Source organism: Onychostruthus taczanowskii, unplaced genomic scaffold (genome assembly GCF_017590055.1).
Source record: "Onychostruthus taczanowskii isolate IOZ18803 unplaced genomic scaffold, ASM1759005v1 scaffold238, whole genome shotgun sequence".
NCBI lineage: Eukaryota > Metazoa > Chordata > Aves > Passeriformes > Passeridae > Onychostruthus > Onychostruthus taczanowskii.
The window spans coordinates 219,078-241,176 of NW_024499662.1; the positions used below are offsets into that span (position 1 = coordinate 219,078).

Consider the following 22,099-nt stretch of genomic DNA (forward strand, 5'->3'; position numbering starts at 1 on the left):
GGTTTCTCTTATTTATCCTTCTTCCTGTCTTGGTTTCTATGTCAATAACCTTGGTAGGAAATTCTTTCAGGGGTAAACATGGATCCTCTTATCAAAATCTCTCACAGAAGTGGCTGTAAAACCTCTTCCACATGACACCCTGTATCCCACAGGGTGTGGGAGAGATAAAGAAAACTGCCCAATGAACAGAGGATGACTGCCCCACCTCTGACAGATGGGAAGTGAATACACACCCCAAACCACATCTTACAACCCAGGACGCTGTGACAGCTGAGTGCAAGGCTCTGACACCTCCCAGGCACTGCCAGGCTGCTCCTGCCAGCCTTCCCTTGCCATGCCCTGCATCCCTGCTGGCTCCTGGAGGGTTTGAGCCTCAGCTCTGGCCTGGTTTAGGCTCCTCTCCCTCGTAAGCCAGGCAATATTTGGATATTGAGTCCTGTTAGTGTTCACCTTCAATCCACTCTTCTCCTTCTTCCTTCTCCCCTCACTCGTGCACAGAATTCCTTGGCTGAGGCAGGACACCATCCCTGGGGGTGTTTAACAAAGCCTGGATGTGGCACTGGGGGCCAGGGTTGAGTTGAGGTGCTGGGGCTGGGTTGGACTCGATGGTCTTGAAGGTCTCTTCCAACCTGGGGATTCTGTGAATTCTGTGAATTCTGTGACATTATTTCAAAGGTATTTCCAGTGCCCTGGTGCTGCTGGCTGAGGCAGAGGGGTCCCAGAGCTGGCCAGGGGGTCACCTGGGCCAGCCCCAGCCAGCCCTGCCCTGCAGCCACAGGCCAACACCAGGCTGGGTTATGTGCAGTTGTGAAAGCATCAGGAAACTACAAAATGGTAAAAAAAAAACCTTTAGAAATTAAACTTGACTCCAAATCCATCCTTTGCCAGGAAAGCTGTAGACAGTCTGGTTGAAATATTTTCATTTTTAACGAATCCTCTCAAAATATTTGGTCAAGAAGGTTGAAATATTTTCATTTTTAATGAATCTTCTCAAAATATTTGGTCAATAAGGTTTGAAATACTTTCATTTTTAACAAATCTCCTCAAAATACTTGGTCAATAAGGGGGATTCTGTCTACTTTTCCTGTATTTCCAATGTTACAACATTAAGTAAAACCTGTGAGGGAATTTCTGTATATTTCAGAGAGATCTTTATTTAAAAATACATGTAGAGATGTGAGATAAAAGTTTTATATATCACACTATCAAAGGGCTGGAAAGGGGGGAGGAAGCCAGGTGAGAAGGAGTGGAAATGTTACCCTGGGACAGCTGCCAGGAGTGCCCAGAGCAGGACAGTGTGAGGTGTAAATACAAAAAAAGGGGTTTGCTCCTCTCTGAGCTCTGCTGCTGATGGTTTTTGCTGGACTGGCATTGTGGCCTTTCCCATAAAGTGCTGGTTTTGGGGTGTTGGTGAGGAATGAGTTAGGAATGGGGTCAGGGGAGCTGTGGCCAGAGGGGTTCCTGAGCTGTCCCTCCTGTCCTGGGAGCAGCTCTGAAGGGTTGAACATGCCCTGGGCACTCACTCCAAGGAATTCCCTGCTGGTTGTGGATTTCTCCTTCAGATCCCTTCAAGAATTCCGTGGAGAATGATGTGTGGAACTTTGATTCTATTTTCAGTCTCATAAAACAAATAAAACAATACAAATATTGTAATTCACACCATCACAGTCAAAACCCAACTGTTTCCTAATTGCAATACACTATAAACATTTTTTAATCTGTCAACTTTAATTACACTATATTACAAATATTTTTAAACCAATCATCTAAAATTACCCCTCATAAATCCTACTACAATACATCTTTCATACTTCTATTTCTCCAAAATATCTAATCTTATTTCCAGGGCCATCCTTTAAAACTTATTTCTAATTCCATTGCCCTCTCAACAATATCTATCCTGTTCCATAATATTTCTAAATCAGCATTTCTTAACTCAAAATTTACATACAGGTACACACTGTATAAACCTATCAAATTTGAAAAATTTCCTAGAAATCCATTTCCCATGTGGAACAAAGCAGGGCTGGCTGCTCTGGGCCAGGGATTTCTGGAGTAGCACCTTCCTCCCCTGGCAGTTTGTGAGTTTGTTGTCTTTGTGGTGGCTCTTCCTGAGCCATGGGACAGCATTCCATGTGGATTTACCCTGCCAGGCACTGCTCTCTGCCATGCCCAGGTGTTCCAGCAGAGCTGGGAGTGCTCCCCTGGCTCCAGCTCTGGGTTCTCCTGCCAGGAGAGCCCTGGAGGGGCTGGAACAGGGAGGGGAATGGAGCCCCAGGAGAGGCTGAGGGAGCTGGGAAGGGAATGGAGCCCCAGGAGAGGCTGAGGGAGCTGGGAAGGGAATGGAGCCCCAGGAGAGGCTGAGGGAGCTGGGAAGGGAATGGAGCCCCAGGAGAGGCTGAGGGAGCTGGGAAGGGAATGGAGCCCCAGGAGAGGCTGAGGGAGCTGGGAAGGGAATGGAGCCCCAGGAGAGGCTGAGGGAGCTGGGAATGGGCTCAGCCTGGAGAAAAGGAGGCTCAGGGGGGACCTTGTGGCTCTGCACAACTCCCTGACAGGAGGGGACAGCCGGGGGGGGTCGGGCTCTGCTCCAGGGAACAGGGACAGGACAAGGGGAAATGGCCTCAGGCTGAGCCAGGGCAGGCTCAGGGTGGACACCAGGAGGAATTTCCCCATGGAAAGGGTGCTCAGGCCTTGGCAGGGGCTGCCCAGGGAGGTTTGGAGTGCCCATCCCTGCAGGTGTCACCTGGATGTGGCACTGAGTGCCCTGGGCTGGGGACAAGGTGGGCATTGGGCACAGGTGGGACTCCATGGGCTGGGAGGGATTTTCCAACCTGAATGATCCTGGAATTCTTTGAAGTTCAAACAGTCTCTGTCTGGAGCATTTTGAAGTTCAGATCTCTGTGAATGACCTTCCTCAGGCACTCAGTGACATTTTGGGGTAATTTTCACCACGTGGAGCCCCCAGCTCTCTGCCCTGGGGAGCTGCAGTCCTGCAGTGGAGATCAAAGATTTGTGCTGGCAGTGCCCAAGGCCAGGTTGGACAGGGCTTGGAGCCACCTGGGACAGTGGAAGGTGTCCCTGAGGGTGGCACTGGATGGGCTTTAAGATCCCTTCATCTCAAACCAGACTGGGATTCTGTAAAGCCACCAGGGAAGATTTCCTTTCATTTTCAGTATTTCATTTCCTTTGTGCATCTGGAAGGGTTCTTCTCATTTCCTCCAGCTAACACTGCAGCTTCAGGACCTTGCTGCATACAGAAAGTAACAATTAATACCCAGCAAGCTGCCATGAAGAGCAGGAATTGGGCTCAGCTCCATCCCAGGCGTGGCTCATGGCCCTGCCCTGCAGGGGAGTGGAAATGAGGGAACCTGCAGCCCTGGGAGCCCTGGCAGTGACCATCCCAACTCCCATCCTGACCGTGGGCCACCAGCAGAGGCAGGGCTGCTGGTCCCAAGATCCTCAAGGCTCCCCTGAGGTTTTTCCTGCTGGTTTTGTTTTCACCTGCTCCATTTGTTTGTAAGCACTGAGGTGAGTGAGGAGGATTCTTCTGGAGCATCAGCCTGGAATGCAGCACTCCTCCAGGGCCATGGAGCACACAGAAACCTGGGAATTGGAGCACACAAAATCCTCCTTCCTCATGAACAACATCCCAAATCCCAGGGCTGAACTGGAGAGCATCCCAAGCCCCGTGTGAGGGGTGGGGCAGCAGCTCCCCCAGCCTTTGGGATGGGCCCATCCCCGGGGTTTTGGTGGGAAGCAGAGCTCAGCCAGGCCACTGGCTGTTCCTGCAGGCTCTCAGGAGCAGGGCTGGGCTGTGAGAGGAGGGAATGGAGGGGAAGAGCAGAGAGGGGCAGGCAGGATCTGCCTGAGCCCTCCGTGCCTGTGCTCATCCCCAGCAGAGCAGGAAACGTGTCCGGATAACATCAGCAGCCACTTCCTTATTTGTGCACAACCCAAGAGCTCAAAGCACCCCTGGGATTTGGGGAGGGAGAGCAGAGCCTCTGCAGAGCCCCATGGGCCCCAGGAGGGGCTGGAGCAGCAGGAATGTTCATGGAGCAGCTCCGGGCAGGTAAGGGGAGAACTCGTGGCCCAGTGTAGGAATGTGCCCCTCGTTGATGGAGTGACTGAATTATTCTTTGTCTGCTTAAAAAGGCGAAAGCCCCAAGCTTCTCTCCCAATTTAGTACAAAAGACACCTCCAAAAGGACCTTTTGGACTTCACCTCAGACCTGGGGCTGTCTGATTAGACAGAGGCCAAGAGGTCCCACCTAGGTAATTCACTAGAAAAAGAAGAGAACAACGGAAATAATCACTCTTGTGGGGTGTTTTAGCAGGACCAAGAACCTCTTGCCCCTGCTCAGTTTCTTTTTCTCTGTAAGAGCTTTGTTATTTTGCCTTTTATTAAACCTTTTTCTGTTTCCAACACTACCTCAAAAGCCATCTTGCTAATTTTATGCCATTCAGAATAGCTAGACTATCTCAAGTGTAATAAGTTCTCATAAGACCTAGCTCAAAGAGAAGCCCACCAGCCCAGTTCCCCTTCTGGGACCTCTCTGTGGCCATCAGGGTGACAGACCCCATGGCCTGGGCTTGGGAGTGGAGCAGCTGCTCGGCCTCGTCGCTGGAGTTTGGTGACAAAACCAGCTTTTTTGGGATGCAGGCCTTGTGCAAACACCTCAGGTCACCACAGGGAGGTCCAGGTTGGATATTGGGAACAATCCCTTCGTGGAGAAGGTGCTCAAAGCCTGGCACAGGGTGGATTCCCCATCCCTGCAGGGATTGAAAGCCCTGTGGATGTGGCACTTGGGGACAGAGGTAGCCTTGGCAGTGCTGGGCATGGTTAGACTCGGTGTTCTCACAAGGCTTTTCCAACCCAAACAATTGAATGATTCTCAGAGAATCCTGGCTTCTGGGGTGTTTTAAATTATCCTGAGGGAGCTGAGGAGTGGAAAAGCCTCGCTCGGGTGCTTCTGGCAGAGCCTCACCAGGGCTGGCTGTGGAGGACAAGGTGCAGAGGCACAGCTGCAGCCGTGGGGCTCCTCCAGCAAAACCCAGCCCCAGGTTCTGTGTTAAAAAGGAAAAATGTGGGGGAAAAAATAACCTCAGTTTCAAGGGAAAAGGGGAAAATGAGCTAGGCCAGGTGATGGATGATCCTTCTCCAGCAGGCAGTGATCAGCTTGGCTTGAGTCTTTGCACAACTGAGGGTCCCTCCTGGCTCCCAGAGCTCTGTTGGACCAGCTCAGCCTTCAAAGTCTCCATATTGGTGTCTATAAAAAGCCTGAAATCAGATTGGAAGATTTGGGCAAGGTTTAAACAGGCCAGAGCTCCTGTGGAGTGGGGCAGTGAATTAATCACCTGCAGTAATTAAAGGCTGCTCTCTGCTCCCTGCCAGTGCCATGTGCTTGGGAAAGGGGGAATAAGGGATCAAACACTGCTCTGAACTGGAGATTTTTGCATTGTCCCTTGGCACAGAGGAAACCCTGGGAGCCAGGGAAATGCCAGGTCACAGCTGGAAGGTGGCACCTGCTTTACTGGGGAGCTTTGTGTCCTCTGAGAGCCAGGCCCTGCCCAGAGCAGCTGCCAGGGACAAGAGGGAAAAAAAGGATTCTCTTTTTTTTTTTCTGGCATTTTGTTTCTTCCTGCTGAAGACTGGGTAGAAATATCAGCTTTTCTAAATGCAGCAGTTCCTGCACATGACTGGGGGGAAGCTGCTTCCTGAGGATCCCCTTGGCCAGTTCACAGGGGCTGCACACACACAAATCTCCTCTTCCCCTTTTTTAGCTTAATGGAGCTTTTCTGCAGACCATGGAGTCCAGCCTGTGCCTGATGCCCACCCTGACCCCAGCCCAGGGCACTCAGTGCCACATCCAGGTGACACCTGCAGGGATGGGCACTTCAAACCTCCCTGGGCAGCCCCTGCCAAGGCCTGAGCACCCTTTCCATGGGGAAATTCCTCCTGGTGCCCACCCTGAGCCTGCCCTGGCCCAGCCTGAGGCCATTTCCCCTTGTCCTGTCCCTGTTCCCTGGCAGCAGAGCCCGACCCCCCCTGGCTGTCCCCTCCTGTCAGGGAGTTGTGCAGAGCCACAAGGTCCCCCCTGAGCCTCCTTTTCTCCAGGCTGAGCCCCTTCCCAGCTCCCTCAGCCTCTCCTGGGGCTCCATTCCCTCCCCAGCTCCCTCAGCCTCTCCTGGGGCTCCATTCCCTTCCCAGCTCCCTCAGCCTCCGCTGGGGCTCCATTCCCTTCCCAGCTCCGTTCCCTGCCCTGGACACGCTCCAGCCCCTCCAGGTCTCTCCTGGCAGGAGGGGCCCAGAGCTGCCCCCAGCACTGGAGGTGCCCCAGCAGTGCCAGCACAGGGGACGGGCACTGCCCTGGCCCTGCTGCCACCCCAGAGCTGGCACAGCCCAGGGGCCAGTGGCCAATTCCCAGTGCCCTTTGCTGAGCAGTGGCACTGGCTGGGCTTTGGGACAGAGCCTGGCACCTCTGGCAGCTCTGTTGCTCTGGAGCAGGAGTGTTTGGGCAGCTGGCAGTGTCTGTGTGACACTGAGCTGCCACCAGCACGTCACACAGCAGTGGTGGCACCAGCTCCGTGTAAATCCAATGGAACATGGTTGTCATGAATGCTCTGAATTTGTTTGAATTTCCTGTCCTATGTAAAGTAGAAGCTTGATGTATAAACTACATTCTATAAATATACAGAGAAATGCAGAGTGTGGGGACATGAGGAGTCCTCAGAAGCATTGCTGGGGGTTGCAGGATCTGCCCTGAGTGACCCAAAACATCCAGGTGGGATCAGGCTCTGCTGCCAGGGAACAGGGACAGGACAAGGGGAAATGGCCTCAGGCTGGGCCAGGGCAGGCTCAGGGTGGACACCAGCAGGAATTTCTCCATGGAAAGGGTGCTCAGGCCTTGGCAGGAGCTGCCCAGGGAGGTTTGGAGTGCCCATCCCTGCAGGTGTCACCTGGATGTGGCACTGAGTGCCCTGGGCTGGGGACATGGTGGGGATCTGTCACAGCTGGGACTCCATGGGCTGGGAGGGCTTTCCCAGCCTCAGGGATCCTGGTGTTTCTGGCATTTCTCCTGCACTGGCTGCTCAGAGCAGCTTTGCCCCTCAGCAGCAGCAGAGTCCTGACCTGCAGTGACCCCCCCAGCCCAGACTCCTTCCCCTCTGAAGGACTCTGAGCAATAATAACAACTCAGTTTTTATTTGAACTGCTTCCCTTTCCGTGTGTGCAGTGATGTCATTCCCTGTTCCTGATCAGAATTCCTCTGAGCTCTGAGGGTTCCTCCTGAAGAGCTGCAGATTTCAGCTGGGCTCCTTGGCAAGGAATTCCTTCCAGTCAGATTTGTTTGTGTTTCTGTCCTTTGTGGGAAATGAAACCCTTCAAGGTGAAGAACAGCAATTAATGCTCCACACATCTCTGCCCTCACTGACCAGCTGGGCACACTCCCTGTGCCCTCTGCGTTTGTCATCTCCCAGCACAGGAGTTCAGAGAGCCATGGAATGGGTTGGGAGGGACCTCAGAGCCCACCCAGTGCCACCCCTGCCATGGCAGGGACACACTGCCACTGTCCCAGGGTGTCCCAATGTCCAGCCTGGCCTTGGGCACTGCCAGGGATCCAGGGGCAGCCCCAGCTGTGCCAGGGCCTGCCCACCCTGCCAGGGGAGAGTGAGTCAATGCCCAATGAATTATTCAATAGCTGAAGAATGAGTTAATAGTTAAAGAATGAGTTAATAGTTAAAGGATCAGTCAGTGATTAATGGATCAGTCAGTGGTTAAAGGATCAGTCAGTGGCTGATCCTCCCCTCTCAGAGCCTGGCCCACAGCAGCTCCCTGACTTCCAGAACCATCCCAGGGCTCACCCAGGGCTCCTGCTGGCTCTGGGATTTTCCCTCTCCTCCCTGGTGTTCCCGCAGCCAGGTGACATCTGTGCTGCTGTCCCCACCTGGGCTGGGACACTGCTGCTGGCTCAGAGCAGAGGGGTGCCAGGCAGGGAGGGGCAGGGCTGTGGGGAGGGGCTGTCCCTGCCTGTCCCTGTGCCCTGTCCTTGTCCCAGCAAGGGACAAAGGCTGTCCCTGCCTGTCCCTCTGCCCTGTCCTTGTCCCAGCAGGGCTGGTGGCAGCCCCAGGGCACAGAGAGTCTCTGAGACCTTCTGGGAGCCTCTGAAAGGCTCTGGACACTCTTGTGAGCCTCTGGGAGCTCCTGGGATCCTCTGAGACCTACTGGGTGCCAGTGGGAGCTCCTGGGAGCCTCTGGAAGCTTCAGAGAACCTCTGAGAACCTCTGGGAGCTCCTGGGAGCATCTGAGACCCTCTGGGGAGCCTCTGGGAACTTTTGGGAGCCCCTGGGAGCTTCTGGGATGTTCTGGGAGCCTCAGACAGCTTCTGGGAGCTTCTGAGAACCTCTGGGAGCTTCTGAGAGCCTTTGGGAGCCTCTGGGAGCTTCTGAGATGTTCTGGGAGCCTCTGAGAACCTCTGGGAACTTCAGAGAACCTCCGGGAGCTCCTGGGAGCTTCAGAGAGCCTCTGGGAGCTTCAGAGAGCTCCTGGGAGCCTCGGAGTGGAGAGATGTTCTGGGAGCCTCTGAGAACCTCTGGGAACTTCAGAGAACCTCTGGGAGCTCCTGGGAGCTTCAGAGATGTTCTGGGAGCCTCTGAGAACCTCTGGGAACTTCAGAGAACCTCTGGGAGCTCCTGGGAGCCTCTGGGAGCCATTGGGAGCTTCAGAGAGCCCCTGGGAGCCTCGGAGTGGAAGGTGTCCCTGCCACGGCAGGGGTGGCACTGGGTGGGCTCTGAGGTCCCTCCCCACCCAAACCTTTCCAGGATTCCCTGAGTTGCTGCCATTCTCTGAGGGACTCTCTGAGCTCAGGGACGGCAGCAGAGCTGCGTGGTGTCACGGGCAGCCAGGGTGGCTCTCCAAAGGAGAAGGGATTTTTCTGCAGAGCTGGGTGAAGGACAGAAGGATCTGCAGTGTTTCACTCTGCGGGCTGTGCCGCTTCCACGCGTGCCTTTTGCAGAGCAAACACACAAAAATTCTCTTTGGTGTCTTGTTATTCCAGGGCCAGTGGGGCACCTTCCCCTGCAGTGAGGGCAAGGAACCTCTCTGGGAGTTTGGGTTCTGCTGGAAAACAACCTCCAGCCCTCAGTGCTGGGTGGTGTGTGCTGGGATTCCTGCACCTCAGTGTCCCCAGTGTCGGGGTCCCAAGAAGCTCTCATGTCCTCATACACAGGTTCTTCTCCTTTTGATGGATCAAAATCCAACCACCAAACCCTTTTGGCATCTTCTAAGGTTTCCGAGCCCCCCCCTGGTGTCTCTGCACATCCACAGTGACGTGCTGAGATCCCACAGCCAGGAACGTGGTGGCCAAGGCTGGCCCAGGCCAGGAGCAGCTCTGTGTCACCACTGGGCTTTGCTCTCCTCTCCCTCGGTGTTGGCTGAAGCGTGGCCATGGGGAGCCTCCAAAAACTGCTCCTGTTGGGGATCTGGTGCCTTGGCAGGGCTGGACAGAGCTAAAGGATAAAGGGATTTATTCAAAGGAGATCCTCAATGGATCCACCTTGGGCCCAGCCAAGGTTGTACAGTTATTAAATTTATATATTTATTTATATTTATATTTTTATACGTATATTTATATTTATATTTATATTTTCATTCACTACTCATATTCACAGTTTAATTATCTTTCACAGCCACACTTCCATTTTCCACACCTACAAACCACATTTATTTCTATTATTTCTTCTCCCTCCACCTCTGCACCATTTCTCCTTACTCCGAGCCGTGTGACATTCCCGTTTCCCTCCCCAGTGCCGCCCCGCCTGGCCCCCGCGGGCTCCCCCCAGCCCGGCTGCCCCTCGCCCTCCGTCCCGGCCAAGGGCCTCTCCTCCTCCCAGAAGCACAGCAAGAAGGCCCTCAAGCAGGTCAGTGCCTCAGTTTCCCCGGAGTCAGTGCCTCAGTTTCCCCGGAGTCAGTGCCTCAGTTTCCCCAGAGTCAGTGCCTCAGTTTCCCCAGAGTCAGTGCCTCAGTTTCCCTGGAGTCAGTGCCTCAGTTTCCCCGGAGTCCCCCCCGCGGGGTGGTATCCCAGAGCTTCCCTCCCTCCCTCCTCCGTGCTCTTCTGCTCCTTGCCTTTTCCCCTGGAATTCGTTTTCCCCTAAAATCATACTTTTGAAATTATATTTTTAGAGAGAGAGTGAAATGTGATTTTTTTTTTTTTTTCCCCCCCCATTCTGGGAGGAGATCCCGCCGCTTCCCGGGAAGTGGGGTTGGTAAATTCAGCCTCTGGGGGGAAATGCAGGGACTCCATCCCCTGGTGGGCACAGATTCCCTCCCAGGGAATTCCGTGGGGCTGCGTGTCCACGTGGAGGGCAGGAATTCATTCTGTGGACAGAGAGTCTGGAGGAGGAGGAAGGAAAGAGGGCAGGAATTCCATGGCCAGGAGGAGGAAGGAGGGCAGGAATTATATGGATAGAGTCTGGAAGTGAAGGAAGGAGGGCAGGAATTCCATGGACAGAGAGTCTGGAGGAGAAGGAAGGAGAGCAGGAATTCCATGGAGAGAGAGTCTGGAAAAAAAGAAAGGAAGGAGAGCAGGAATTCCATGGGCAGAGAGTCTGGAGGAGAAGGAAGGAGAGCAGGAATTCCATGGGCAGGAGAAGGAAGGAGAGCAGGAATTCCATGGGCAGAGAGTCTGGAAAAAGAGGAAGGAAGGAAGGAAGGAAGGAAGGAAGGAAGGAAGGAAGGAAGGAAGGAAGGAAGGAAGGAAGGAAGGAATTCCATGATGAGGAATTCCAGCTGAATTATTCCCAGGTGTTCCCCCAGCTGCACTGCCCGGGCCCCAGGATCCTGAGGAAGGAAATGCTTTATCTGGCATCTCAGTCTCAAAACTGGGAAATCCCAAATCTCAAAAATCTAAAACTATCAGAAATCTCAGATATCTCAACATTAAAAATCCAAAAGTTCAAAATTGCAAAATCTCAAGATCCAGGATCTCAATATTTTGATCTCAAATCAGTCTCAAAATTGGGAAATCTGAAAAATCTGAAAAATCTCAAAATTTGAAATCTCAAAGTTTGAAATCTCAAAGTTTTGATCTCAAATCAAATCTCAAAATTGGGAAGCCTCAAAAATACAAAAAAAAAAATCTCAAAATTCAAAATCTCAATTTTGATCTTAAGTCAATCTCAAAATTGAGAATTGTCAAATTTTCTCCAACCAAAACCACTGTGCCAGGATTTTCTCCTTGGCACAGGGAGTGTGTCTGAGGAGGAAAGGGAAGGGAAGGGAAGGGAAGGGAAGGGAAGGAAAGGAAAGGAAAGGAAAGGAAAGGAAAGGAAAGGAAAGGAAAGGAAAGGAAAGGAAAGGAAAGGAAAGGAAAGGAAAGGAAAGGAAAGGAAAGGAAAGGAAAGGAAAGGAAAGGAAAGGAAAGGAAAGGAAAGGAAAGGAAAGGAAAGGAAAGGAAAGGAAAGGAAAGGAAAGGAAAGGAAAGGAAAGGAAAGGAAAGGAAAGGAAAGGAAAGGAAAGGAAAGGAAAGGAAAGGAAAGGAAAGGAAAGGAAAGGAAAGGAAAGGAAAGGAAAGGAAAGGAAAGGAAAGGAAAGGAAAGGAAAGGAAAGGAAAGGAAAGGAAAGGAAAGGAAAGGAAAGGAAAGGAAAGGAAAGGAAAGGAAAGGAAAGGAAAGGAAAGGAAAGGAAAGGAAAGGAAAGGAAAGGAAAGGAAAGGAAAGGAAAGGAAAGGAAAAAGGGAAGGGAAAAAAATGGGAAAGGAAAATGGTTTCCCACTAATTGAGCAGGATATTAATGAATAATTACAGTCTCTGCATTCCCCAGCCCTCGTTAATCCTGGCTGGCAAATATTCCTGCGGGCTCTTCCCTTCAGGGGGTCAGGCTGGCACAGGGTGCCCACCCTGCATCCCTGGCAGTGCCCAGGGCCAGGCTGGGAGCAGCCTGGGATAGTGGGAGTGTCCTTGTCCATGGCAGGGACTTAGAAAAAGTAACTAAAAAGAGGAAATTGGGGTGGTGGGAAGGAGGGACAGGGCTGGAAAACACCACGCTGTGAGTGAAAATGGAATCAGAGGAGCTGCATGTCCTTAGTCCTCTCTGTGCCCTGGGTTATTGCTGGGGGCTGCTTGGGCTCAGCCCTCCCCTCTCCAGGAATTCCAACATTCCCAGAAGGAAGAGGGGCTGGATTTCTCAGGGAGAACCTGTAGGAATAGGAAAAACAGAAACTTCCACAGATAGCGAGGAATTTAATTTACAACCTTAAAAAAAACTTAATATAAAATTAAATAAAAATTAAAATTAAATAATTTATATAAAATATAATACACAGACATTAAGTAAAAAAGTAATAAACTTATGTTTCTGTAGTTGTAAGTAAGAATATACCTTGAGTAAATAGGAAACTATATTAAATAAGATAGAAGTTTATAATGCAGGGGGTGTGGCTATATAAAGTAAACCAAACATTTAGAAGTTATATAAGTGCAGGATATTATATGCAGGATGATATTATCCTGCACTTATATATATTATATATAACTGCAGGATATTATATATTAAGAACTGCATTTAAGACAAAAACCCATTAAACAAAAATATCCACAATACAGGAAAAGCAAGTAAAAATAATAAGTTTAAAAAACAAAATCAACCTCATAGCAACCGTCTGTTAATTTAAAAAATTATGTTTTACCTTATAACAAAGAACTTTTAACTACTCTTAAGCTCTAACCAACTACTCACTCCTCTAAAATCTCCCAAGTTCTAAAACTTAATATTTATCTGAACAATAAATTGCTCTCAACGTGGCAATAACCCCGGGGCTGCAGGTGCTGCTGGGAGTGGGGATGGTTCCAGGATGCAGGATTGGGTTCAACCACCCAGAGGGGTCACCTCCAGCCCTGGCTCCTTTTCCTGGGGGGCAGCAGCAGGGGGTGCCCAGTGCCAGGGAGCTCCTGCAGGGTGTTGGTGTTCAGCAGTGCCACTGTGTCCCCTGGCAGGTGTGGGGCTGATTTGGGGTTTCTGATCCTGATCCCAGTCCTGGTCCCATGTGTGCTGTGCCCTGTGGGTGGCTGATGGCTGATCCGTGATCCCTGTGCCCTGTGCCCTGTGGGTGGCTGATCCCTGTGGGGGGCTGATCCCTGATCCCTGTGCCTTGTGGGTGGCTGATCCCCGTGCCCTGTGGGCGGCTGATCCCTGATCCCTGTGCCTTGTGGGTGGCTGATCCCCGTGCCCTGTGGGCGGCTGATCCCTGATCCCTGTGCCTTGTGGGTGGCTGATCCCCGTGCCCTGTGGGCGGCTGATCCCTGATCCCTGTGCCTTGTGGGTGGCTGATCCCCGTGCCCTGTGGGCGGCTGATCCCTGATCCCTGTGCCTTGTGGGTGGCTGATCCCCGTGCCCTGTGGGCGGCTGATCCCTGATCCCTGTGCCTTGTGGGTGGCTGATCCCCGTGCCCTGTGGGCGGCTGATCCCTGATCCCTGTGCCTTGTGGGTGGCTGATCCCCGTGCCCTGTGGGCGGCTGATCCCTGATCCCTGTGCCTTGTGGGTGGCTGATCCCCGTGCCCTGTGGGCGGCTGATCCCTGATCCCTGTGCCTTGTGGGTGGCTGATCCCCGTGCCCTGTGGGCGGCTGATCCCTGATCCCTGTGCCTTGTGGGTGGCTGATCCCCGTGCCCTGTGGGCGGCTGATCCCTGATCCCTGTGCCTTGTGGGTGGCTGATCCCCGTGCCCTGTGGGCGGCTGATCCCTGATCCCTGTGCCTTGTGGGTGGCTGATCCCCGTGCCCTGTGGGCGGCTGATCCCTGATCCCTGTGCCTTGTGGGTGGCTGATCCCCGTGCCCTGTGGGCGGCTGATCCCTGATCCCTGTGCCTTGTGGGTGGCTGATCCCCGTGCCCTGTGGGCGGCTGATCCCTGATCCCTGTGCCTTGTGGGTGGCTGATCCCCGTGCCCTGTGGGCGGCTGATCCCTGATCCCTGTGCCTTGTGGGTGGCTGATCCCCGTGCCCTGTGGGCGGCTGATCCCTGATCCCTGTGCCTTGTGGGTGGCTGATCCCCGTGCCCTGTGGGCGGCTGATCCCTGATCCCTGTGCCTTGTGGGTGGCTGATCCCCGTGCCCTGTGGGCGGCTGATCCCTGATCCCTGTGCCTTGTGGGTGGCTGATCCCCGTGCCCTGTGGGCGGCTGATCCCTGATCCCTGTGCCTTGTGGGTGGCTGATCCCCGTGCCCTGTGGGCGGCTGATCCCTGATCCCTGTGCCTTGTGGGTGGCTGATCCCCGTGCCCTGTGGGCGGCTGATCCCTGATCCCTGATGCCTGCGGATCCCTGACCCCTGTGGGTGGCTGACCCCGTGCCCTGTGTCCCTGCAGGCCCTGAAGCAGCAGCAGCAGAAGCAGCAGCAGCAGCAGCAGCAGCAGTGCAGGGCGGGCATGGGGCCGGGCATGGCCCTGCCCTCCAGCCAGCACGTCCTGCTCAAGGCCAAGGCCACACCTGGGAGGTCAGGTACGTGGGGGCACCTGGGGAGGGGAAACTGCTCCTTGCTGCAGCTGCCTTTGGGCTTGGGGCACCAGCAGCTCCTGCCTCGGGGCTTGGGGCTGTGAGGGAGGCAGCTGGTAAGGACAGACCTTGGAGAGACCTGGAATGGATCTTGGATCATCTTGGATAGCTCTGACTGTAAGGACAGACCTTGGAGAGACCTGGAATGGATCTTGGAGGGATCTTGGATGACCTTGGATAGCTCTGACTGTAAGGACAGACCTTGGAGTGACCTTGGAGAGACCTGAGATGGATCTTGGAGGAATCTTGGATGATCTTGGATAGCTCTGACTGTAAGGACTGACCTTGGAGGGATCTTGGAGAGACCTGAGATGGATCTTGGAGGGATGTTGGGTGATCTTGGATGATCTTGGATAGCTCTGACTGTAAGGACAGACCTTGGAGAGACCTGGAATGGATCTTGGGTGGATCTTGGGTGATCTTGGATATCTCTGACTGTAAGGACAGACCTTGGATGGATTTTGGAGGGATCTTGGATAGTCTTGGCTGGATCTTGGATGATCTTGGATAGCTCTGACTGTAAGGACAGACTTGGAGCGACCTTGGATGATCTTGGATGGATTTTGGATGGATCTAGGATAGCTCTGGCTGTGTCTTTGGCTGGTTCAGAGCTGCTCCCAGTGCTCAGTGATGTTCCCAGTCACCTGTACCCCATGCAGGGACCTTCTCCTGGTGCTTCTGTTTGAGGATTTCTCCTGGTTATTTCTATTTGGGGTTCTCCTGCTGTTTATGTTTGTGGATTTCTCCCAGTGTTTATGTTCTGGGAATTCTCCTGGTATTTAAATTTGGGAGTTTCTCCTGGTGTTTATATTTGGGAGTTTCTCCTGGTGTTTATATTTGGGAGGTTCTCTTGGTGTTTATGTTCTGGGATTCCTCCTGGTGTTTTTATTTGGGAGTTTCTCCTGGTGTTGATGTTCTGGGATTTCTCCTGGTGTTTATATTTGGGAGTTTCTCCTGGTGTTTATGTTCTAGGATTCCTCCTGGTGTTTATATTTGGGAGTTTCTCCTGGTGTTTATGTTCTGGGAATTCTCCTGGTGTTTAAATTTGGAAGTTTCTCCTGGTGTTTATGTTCTGGGATTCCTCCTGGTGTTTATATTTGGAAGTTTCTCCTGGTGTTTATGTTCTAGGATTCCTCCTGGTGTTTATATTTGGGAGTTTCTCCTGGTGTTGATGTTCTGGGATTTCTCCTGGTGTTCATATTTGGGAGTTTCTCCAGTTATTTATATTTGGGAGTTTCTCCCGGTGTTTATGTTTGGGAGTTTCTCCTGGTGTTTATATTTGGGAGTTTTTCCTGGTGTGTCTGTTTGAGAGTTTCTCCTGGTATTTAAATTTGGGAGTTTCTCCTGGTGTTTATATTTGGGAGTTTCTCCTGGTGTTTATGTTCTAGGATTCCTCCTGGTGTTTATATTTGGAAGTTTCTCCTGGTGTTTATGTTCTAGGATTCCTCCTGGTGTTTATATTTGGAAGTTTCTCCTGGTGTTTATGTTCTGGGATTCCTCCTGGTGTTTATATTTGGAAGTTTCTCCTGGTGTTTATGTTCTAGGATTCCTCCTGGTGTTTATATTTGGGAGTTTCTCCTGGTGTTGATGTTCTGGGATTTCTCCTGGTGTTCATATTTGGGAGTTTCTCCAGTTATTTATATTTGGGAGTTTCTCCCGGTGTTTATGTTTGGGAGTTTCTCCTGGTGTTGATGTTCTGGGATTTCTCCTGGTGTTCATATTTGGGAGTTTCTCCCGTTATTTATATTTGGGAGTTTCTCCTGGTGTTTCTGTTTGGGAGTTTCTCCTGGTGTTTAAATTTGGAAGTTTCTCCTGGTGTTTATGTTCTGGGATTCCTCCTGGTGTTTATATTTGGAAGTTTCTCCTGGTGTTTCTGTTTGGGAGTTTCTCCTGGTGTTTCTGTTTGGGAGTTTCTCCTGGTATTGATGTTTTCCCAAGTGGCTCCTCATCCTGCAGGGTGGGTTCCACATCCTGTTCCCCTCTGGAAGATCCCAGAGGGGTTTCCAGAATTTGTGGTGTCAGGGAGCAGTGAGCTCACTGCTCTGCTCTGGCTGCTCCAGCAGGGCAGGAGCTCCCTGCCAGCACCAGATTCTCCATGGTATCCCAAATTCTTGGTAGTTATTCCAGCCAGTTTTCCCTGATTTCTTTCCAGAGTGACTGAGCAGGAATTCACATCTGCTTATCCCTGCCACAGCACCGGGCACAGGAACTCCCTGCTGCCCATTCCCTGGCACCTGTGGAATTCCCTTGTATCTCTGGAATTCCCTGGCACCTGCCCAATTCCCTGGCACCTGTGGAATTCCCTGGCACCTCTGGAATTTCCTGGCACCTGCCGGGTTCCCTGGCACCTGTGGAATTCCCTTGTATCTCTGGAATTCCCTGGCACTTGCCCAATTCCCTGGCACCTGTGGAATTCCCTGGCACCTCTGCAATTCCCTGGTACCTGCCCAGTTCCCTGGCACCTGCTGGGTTCCCTGGCACCTGTGGAATCCCCTGGCATCTCTGGAATTCCCTGGCACCTGCCCAAATCCCTGGCACCTCTGCAATTCCCTGGCACCTCTGGAATTCCATGGCACCTGTGGAATCCCCTGGCACCTATGGAATTCCCTGGCTTGGGGCCAGCTCAGTGCCCCAGACAATCCCTGGCAGGGCTCAGCATTCCAGCTCCATTCCCTGCAGGCAGCTGGGCTGTGGGCACACATCCAGCTTGTGCCAGTCCTCTCCAAGGCAGGGCATTCCCAGTGTGCCCATTCCAAGGGAGGGCATTCCCAGTGTCCCCATTCCAAGGGCGGGCATTCCCAGTGTCCCCCTTCCAGTGTCCCCATTCCAAGGGCGGGCATTCCCAGTGTCCCCCTTCCAGTGTCCCCATTCCAAGGGCGGGCATTCCCAGTGTCCCCCTTCCAGTGTCCCCATTCCAAGGGCGGGCATTCCCAGTGTCCCCCTTCCAGTGTCCCCATTCCAAGGGCGGGCATTCCCAGTGTCCCCCTTCCAGTGTCCCCATTCCAAGGGCGGGCATTCCCAGTGTCCCCCTTCCAGTGTCCCCATTCCAAGGGCGGGCATTCCCAGTGTCCCCCTTCCAGTGTCCCCATTCCAAGGGCGGGCATTCCCAGTGTCCCCCTTCCAGTGTCCCCATTCCAAGGGCGGGCATTCCCAGTGTCCCCCTTCCAGTGTCCCCATTCCAAGGGCGGGCATTCCCAGTGTCCCCCTTCCAGTGTCCCCATTCCAAGGGCGGGCATTCCCAGTGTCCCCCTTCCAGTGTCCCCATTCCAAGGGCGGGCATTCCCAGTGTCCCCCTTCCAGTGTCCCCATTCCAAGGGCGGGCATTCCCAGTGTCCCCCTTCCAGTGTCCCCATTCCAAGGGCGGGCATTCCCAGTGTCCCCCTTCCAGTGTCCCCATTCCAAGGGCGGGCATTCCCAGTGTCCCCCTTCCAGTGTCCCCATTCCAAGGGCGGGCATTCCCAGTGTCCCCCTTCCAGTGTCCCCATTCCAAGGGCGGGCATTCCCAGTGTCCCCCTTCCAGTGTCCCCATTCCAAGGGCGGGCATTCCCAGTGTCCCCCTTCCAGTGTCCCCATTCCAAGGGCGGGCATTCCCAGTGTCCCCCTTCCAGTGTCCCCATTCCAAGGGCGGGCATTCCCAGTGTCCCCCTTCCAGTGTCCCCATTCCAAGGGCGGGCATTCCCAGTGTCCCCCTTCCAGTGTCCCCATTCCAAGGGCGGGCATTCCCAGTGTCCCCCTTCCAGTGTCCCCATTCCAAGGGCGGGCATTCCCAGTGTCCCCCTTCCAGTGTCCCCATTCCAAGGGCGGGCATTCCCAGTGTCCCCCTTCCAGTGTCCCCATTCCAAGGGCGGGCATTCCCAGTGTCCCCCTTCCAGTGTCCCCATTCCAAGGGCGGGCATTCCCAGTGTCCCCCTTCCAGTGTCCCCATTCCAAGGGCGGGCATTCCCAGTGTCCCCCTTCCAGTGTCCCCATTCCAAGGGCGGGCATTCCCAGTGTCCCCCTTCCAGTGTCCCCATTCCAAGGGCGGGCATTCCCAGTGTCCCCCTTCCAGTGTCCCCATTCCAAGGGCGGGCATTCCCAGTGTCCCCATTCCAAGGCACAGGGGCATTCCCAGTGTCCCCATTCCAAGGCAGGGCATTCCCAGTGTCCCCACTCCAGTCCCAGTGCCAGCATCACAAACATCAGTGTTTGCATTTCCTGGGAGAGTTGTGGGACTGTTCTGGGCAGGGCAGGGCAGGGATTTTCCAGGAGCCCTGGGAGTGCCCAGGAGCTGCCCTGAGCCCCAGCCTGTCCTGGGGCTCATTCCTGGTGACAGTCTCTCCTGCCTGCTCAGAGGTGCCAAGGCCAGGGAGTTTTGCCCGTCCTGCTGTGCAACTCCAGCCTTAGGATGCTTTCCCCAGGCTCAGTCAGGAGCTTTTCCTGCTCCCAGGTTTTTCCTGCTCCCAGGTTTTTCCTGGAGCTCTTCCTCAGCTGGTTCCAGGTGGGATTGGTGTGTTCAGGAGCCCCCCCCTAGGCTGTAAATCCCTCCCTGCCAAGGCCTGGAAGGTTCCTCCTGTGTGGTTTTCTCCCTTGTCCCCCACCCTGCCCAGGGACAGCTCCCAGCAGGGACACCCAGAGGTGTGGAGAGAGCAGGGAATCACATGGATGGAGGGAGAGAACAACATTCTGGTGGAAAGCAGGGCACTGATTGCACAATTTCAGGGATTTATTCAGAGCTGGAAGAGCTTGTGTGAGGGAGGGAAGGGAAACTGAGCCCTGGGAAGGGGAGGAGGAGTTCCCCAGGGTGAGCAAGGACAAAAGCTGCAGGAGAGGGGTGAAGTTTAGCAAGGACAGGGGAGGTGTGGAGAGATTTCCCTGCCAGTGAGCTCTGCCAGGAGCTCTCTTAGCCCTGGAAGTGTCAATGGGACCATGCCTGGGTCAGATTAGATGGGAAATAAACTGGGATTAACTGGGAAATGGACTCAAAGCACATGGGATGTGCCTGTCCATGCCTTTGGTTTTTGGTGGCTCCACGGGATCTCCTGCATTGAGCTGCTGGGCAGGAGCCCTCCAGGAGCTCAGGGATCTGTGCTGGCATTGCTGGAGCTGCAGGGTGGCTCTGGGGCAGGGAGGAGCTCCATCCCTGCATTCATCTGCTGGGCAGGAGCCCCCCAGGAGCTCAGGGATCTGTGCTGGCATTGCTGGAGCTGCAGGGTGGCTCTGGGGCAGGGAGGAGCTCCATCCCTGCATTCATCTGCTGGGCAGGAGCCCCCCAGGAGCTCAGGGATCTGTGCTGGCATTGCTGGAGCTGCAGGGTGGCTCTGGGGCAGGGAGGAGCTCCATCCCTGCATTCATCTGCTGGGCAGGAGCCCCCCAGGAGCTCAGGGATCTGTGCTGGCATTGCTGGAGCTGCAGGGTGGCTCTGGGGCAGGGAGGAGCTCCATCCCTGCATTCATCTGCTGGGCAGGAGCCCCCCAGGAGCTCAGGGATCTGTGCTGGCATTGCTGGAGCTGCAGGGTGGCTCTGGGGCAGGGAGGAGCTCCATCCCTGCATTCATCTGCTGGGCAGGAGCCCCCCAGGAGCTCAGGGATCTGTGCTGGCATTGCTGGAGCTGCAGGGTGGCTCTGGGGCAGGGAGGAGCTCCATCCCTGCATTCATCTGCTGGGCAGGAGCCCCCCAGGAGCTCAGGGATCTGTGCTGGCATTGCTGGAGCTGCAGGGTGGCTCTGGGGCAGGGAGGAGCTCCATCCCTGCATTCATCTGCTGGGCAGGAGCCCCCCAGGAGCTCAGGGATCTGTGCTGGCATTGCTGGAGCTGCAGGGTGGCTCTGGGGCAGGGAGGAGCTCCATCCCTGCATTCATCTGCTGGGCAGGAGCCCCCCAGGAGCTCAGGGATCTGTGCTGGCATTGCTGGAGCTGCAGGGTGGCTCTGGGGCAGGGAGGAGCTCCATCCCTGCATTCATCTGCTGGGCAGGAGCCCCCCAGGAGCTCAGGGATCTGTGCTGGCATTGCTGGAGCTGCAGGGTGGCTCTGGGGCAGGGAGGAGCTCCATCCCTGCATTCATCTGCTGGGCAGGAGCCCCCCAGGAGCTCAGGGATCTGTGCTGGCATTGCTGGAGCTGCAGGGTGGCTCTGGGGCAGGGAGGAGCTCCATCCCTGCATTCATCTGCTGGGCAGGAGCCCCCCAGGAGCTCAGGGATCTGTGCTGGCATTGCTGGAGCTGCAGGGTGGCTCTGGGGCAGGGAGGAGCTCCATCCCTGCATTCATCTGCTGGGCAGGAGCCCCCCAGGAGCTCAGGGATCTGTGCTGGCATTGCTGGAGCTGCAGGGTGGCTCTGGGGCAGGGAGGAGCTCCATCCCTGCATTCATCTGCTGGGCAGGAGCCCCCCAGGAGCTCAGGGATCTGTGCTGGCATTGCTGGAGCTGCAGGGTGGCTCTGGGGCAGGGAGGAGCTCCATCCCTGCATTCATCTGCTGGGCAGGAGCCCCCCAGGAGCTCAGGGATCTGTGCTGGCATTGCTGGAGCTGCAGGGTGGCTCTGGGGCAGGGAGGAGCTCCATCCCTGCATTCATCTGCTGGGCAGGAGCCCCCCAGGAGCTCAGGGATCTGTGCTGGCATTGCTGGAGCTGCAGGGTGGCTCTGGGGCAGGGAGGAGCTCCATCCCTGCATTCATCTGCTGGGCAGGAGCCCCCCAGGAGCTCAGGGATCTGTGCTGGCATTGCTGGAGCTGCAGGGTGGCTCTGGGGCAGGGAGGAGCTCCATCCCTGCATTCATCTGCTGGGCAGGAGCCCCCCAGGAGCTCAGGGATCTGTGCTGGCATTGCTGGAGCTGCAGGGTGGCTCTGGGGCAGGGAGGAGCTCCATCCCTGCATTCATCTGCTGGGCAGGAGCCCCCCAGGAGCTCAGGGATCTGTGCTGGCATTGCTGGAGCTGCAGGGTGGCTCTGGGGCAGGGAGGAGCTCCATCCCTGCATTCATCTGCTGGGCAGGAGCCCCCCAGGAGCTCAGGGATCTGTGCTGGCATTGCTGGAGCTGCAGGGTGGCTCTGGGGCAGGGAGGAGCTCCATCCCTGCATTCATCTGCTGGGCAGGAGCCCCCCAGGAGCTCAGGGATCTGTGCTGGCATTGCTGGAGCTGCAGGGTGGCTCTGGGGCAGGGAGGAGCTCCATCCCTGCATTCATCTGCTGGGCAGGAGCCCCCCAGGAGCTCAGGGATCTGTGCTGGCATTGCTGGAGCTGCAGGGTGGCTCTGGGGCAGGGAGGAGCTCCATCCCTGCAGGAGGATCCTCGTGCAGGTTCCCTCTGTGCATGCCTGTGTTCATGTGTCCCTTTCTGGCAGGTTGGGAAGGGAAGCAGGCAGATGGACACTCCAGCAGCCCCCCAAACTCCACGTCCAGCTCCTCGCCCTCGGTGAAGCTCGAGAACTCGCTGCCAGGGCTGCCCAAGAAGCCCTTCCCCAGATCTGACAGGCTCCATGCACGTAAGAGATGGATTCCCTGCTTCTCCTGCTTCCCCAGGGCTTTTTCCTCCAGTGCCAGGGCAAAACCTAAACCAGCAAAAGGGAGTGAAGGGTGCAGATTGCATTGCTGAGGGAC

At 54.6% G+C, this 22,099-nt stretch overlaps 1 protein-coding gene across 3 annotated transcripts in view; it reads left to right on the forward strand.

Moving 5' to 3' along the window:
• ASXL2 (ASXL transcriptional regulator 2) overlaps window positions 1-22,099 on the forward strand; it is a 54,887-nt gene that overhangs the window by 19,003 nt on the left and 13,785 nt on the right. For 2 of the 3 annotated variants that reach the window (XM_041405601.1, XM_041405602.1), the window contains 3 exons: window positions 9,802-9,914; window positions 14,351-14,483; window positions 21,844-21,984. In XM_041405601.1, the coding sequence (XP_041261535.1) occupies window positions 9,802-9,914; window positions 14,351-14,483; window positions 21,844-21,984 (387 nt within the window). Of the gene's footprint in view, window positions 1-9,361; window positions 9,567-9,801; window positions 9,915-14,350; window positions 14,484-21,843; window positions 21,985-22,099 lie in introns of those variants that run through there. The other variant, XM_041405600.1, reaches the window with a different exon arrangement.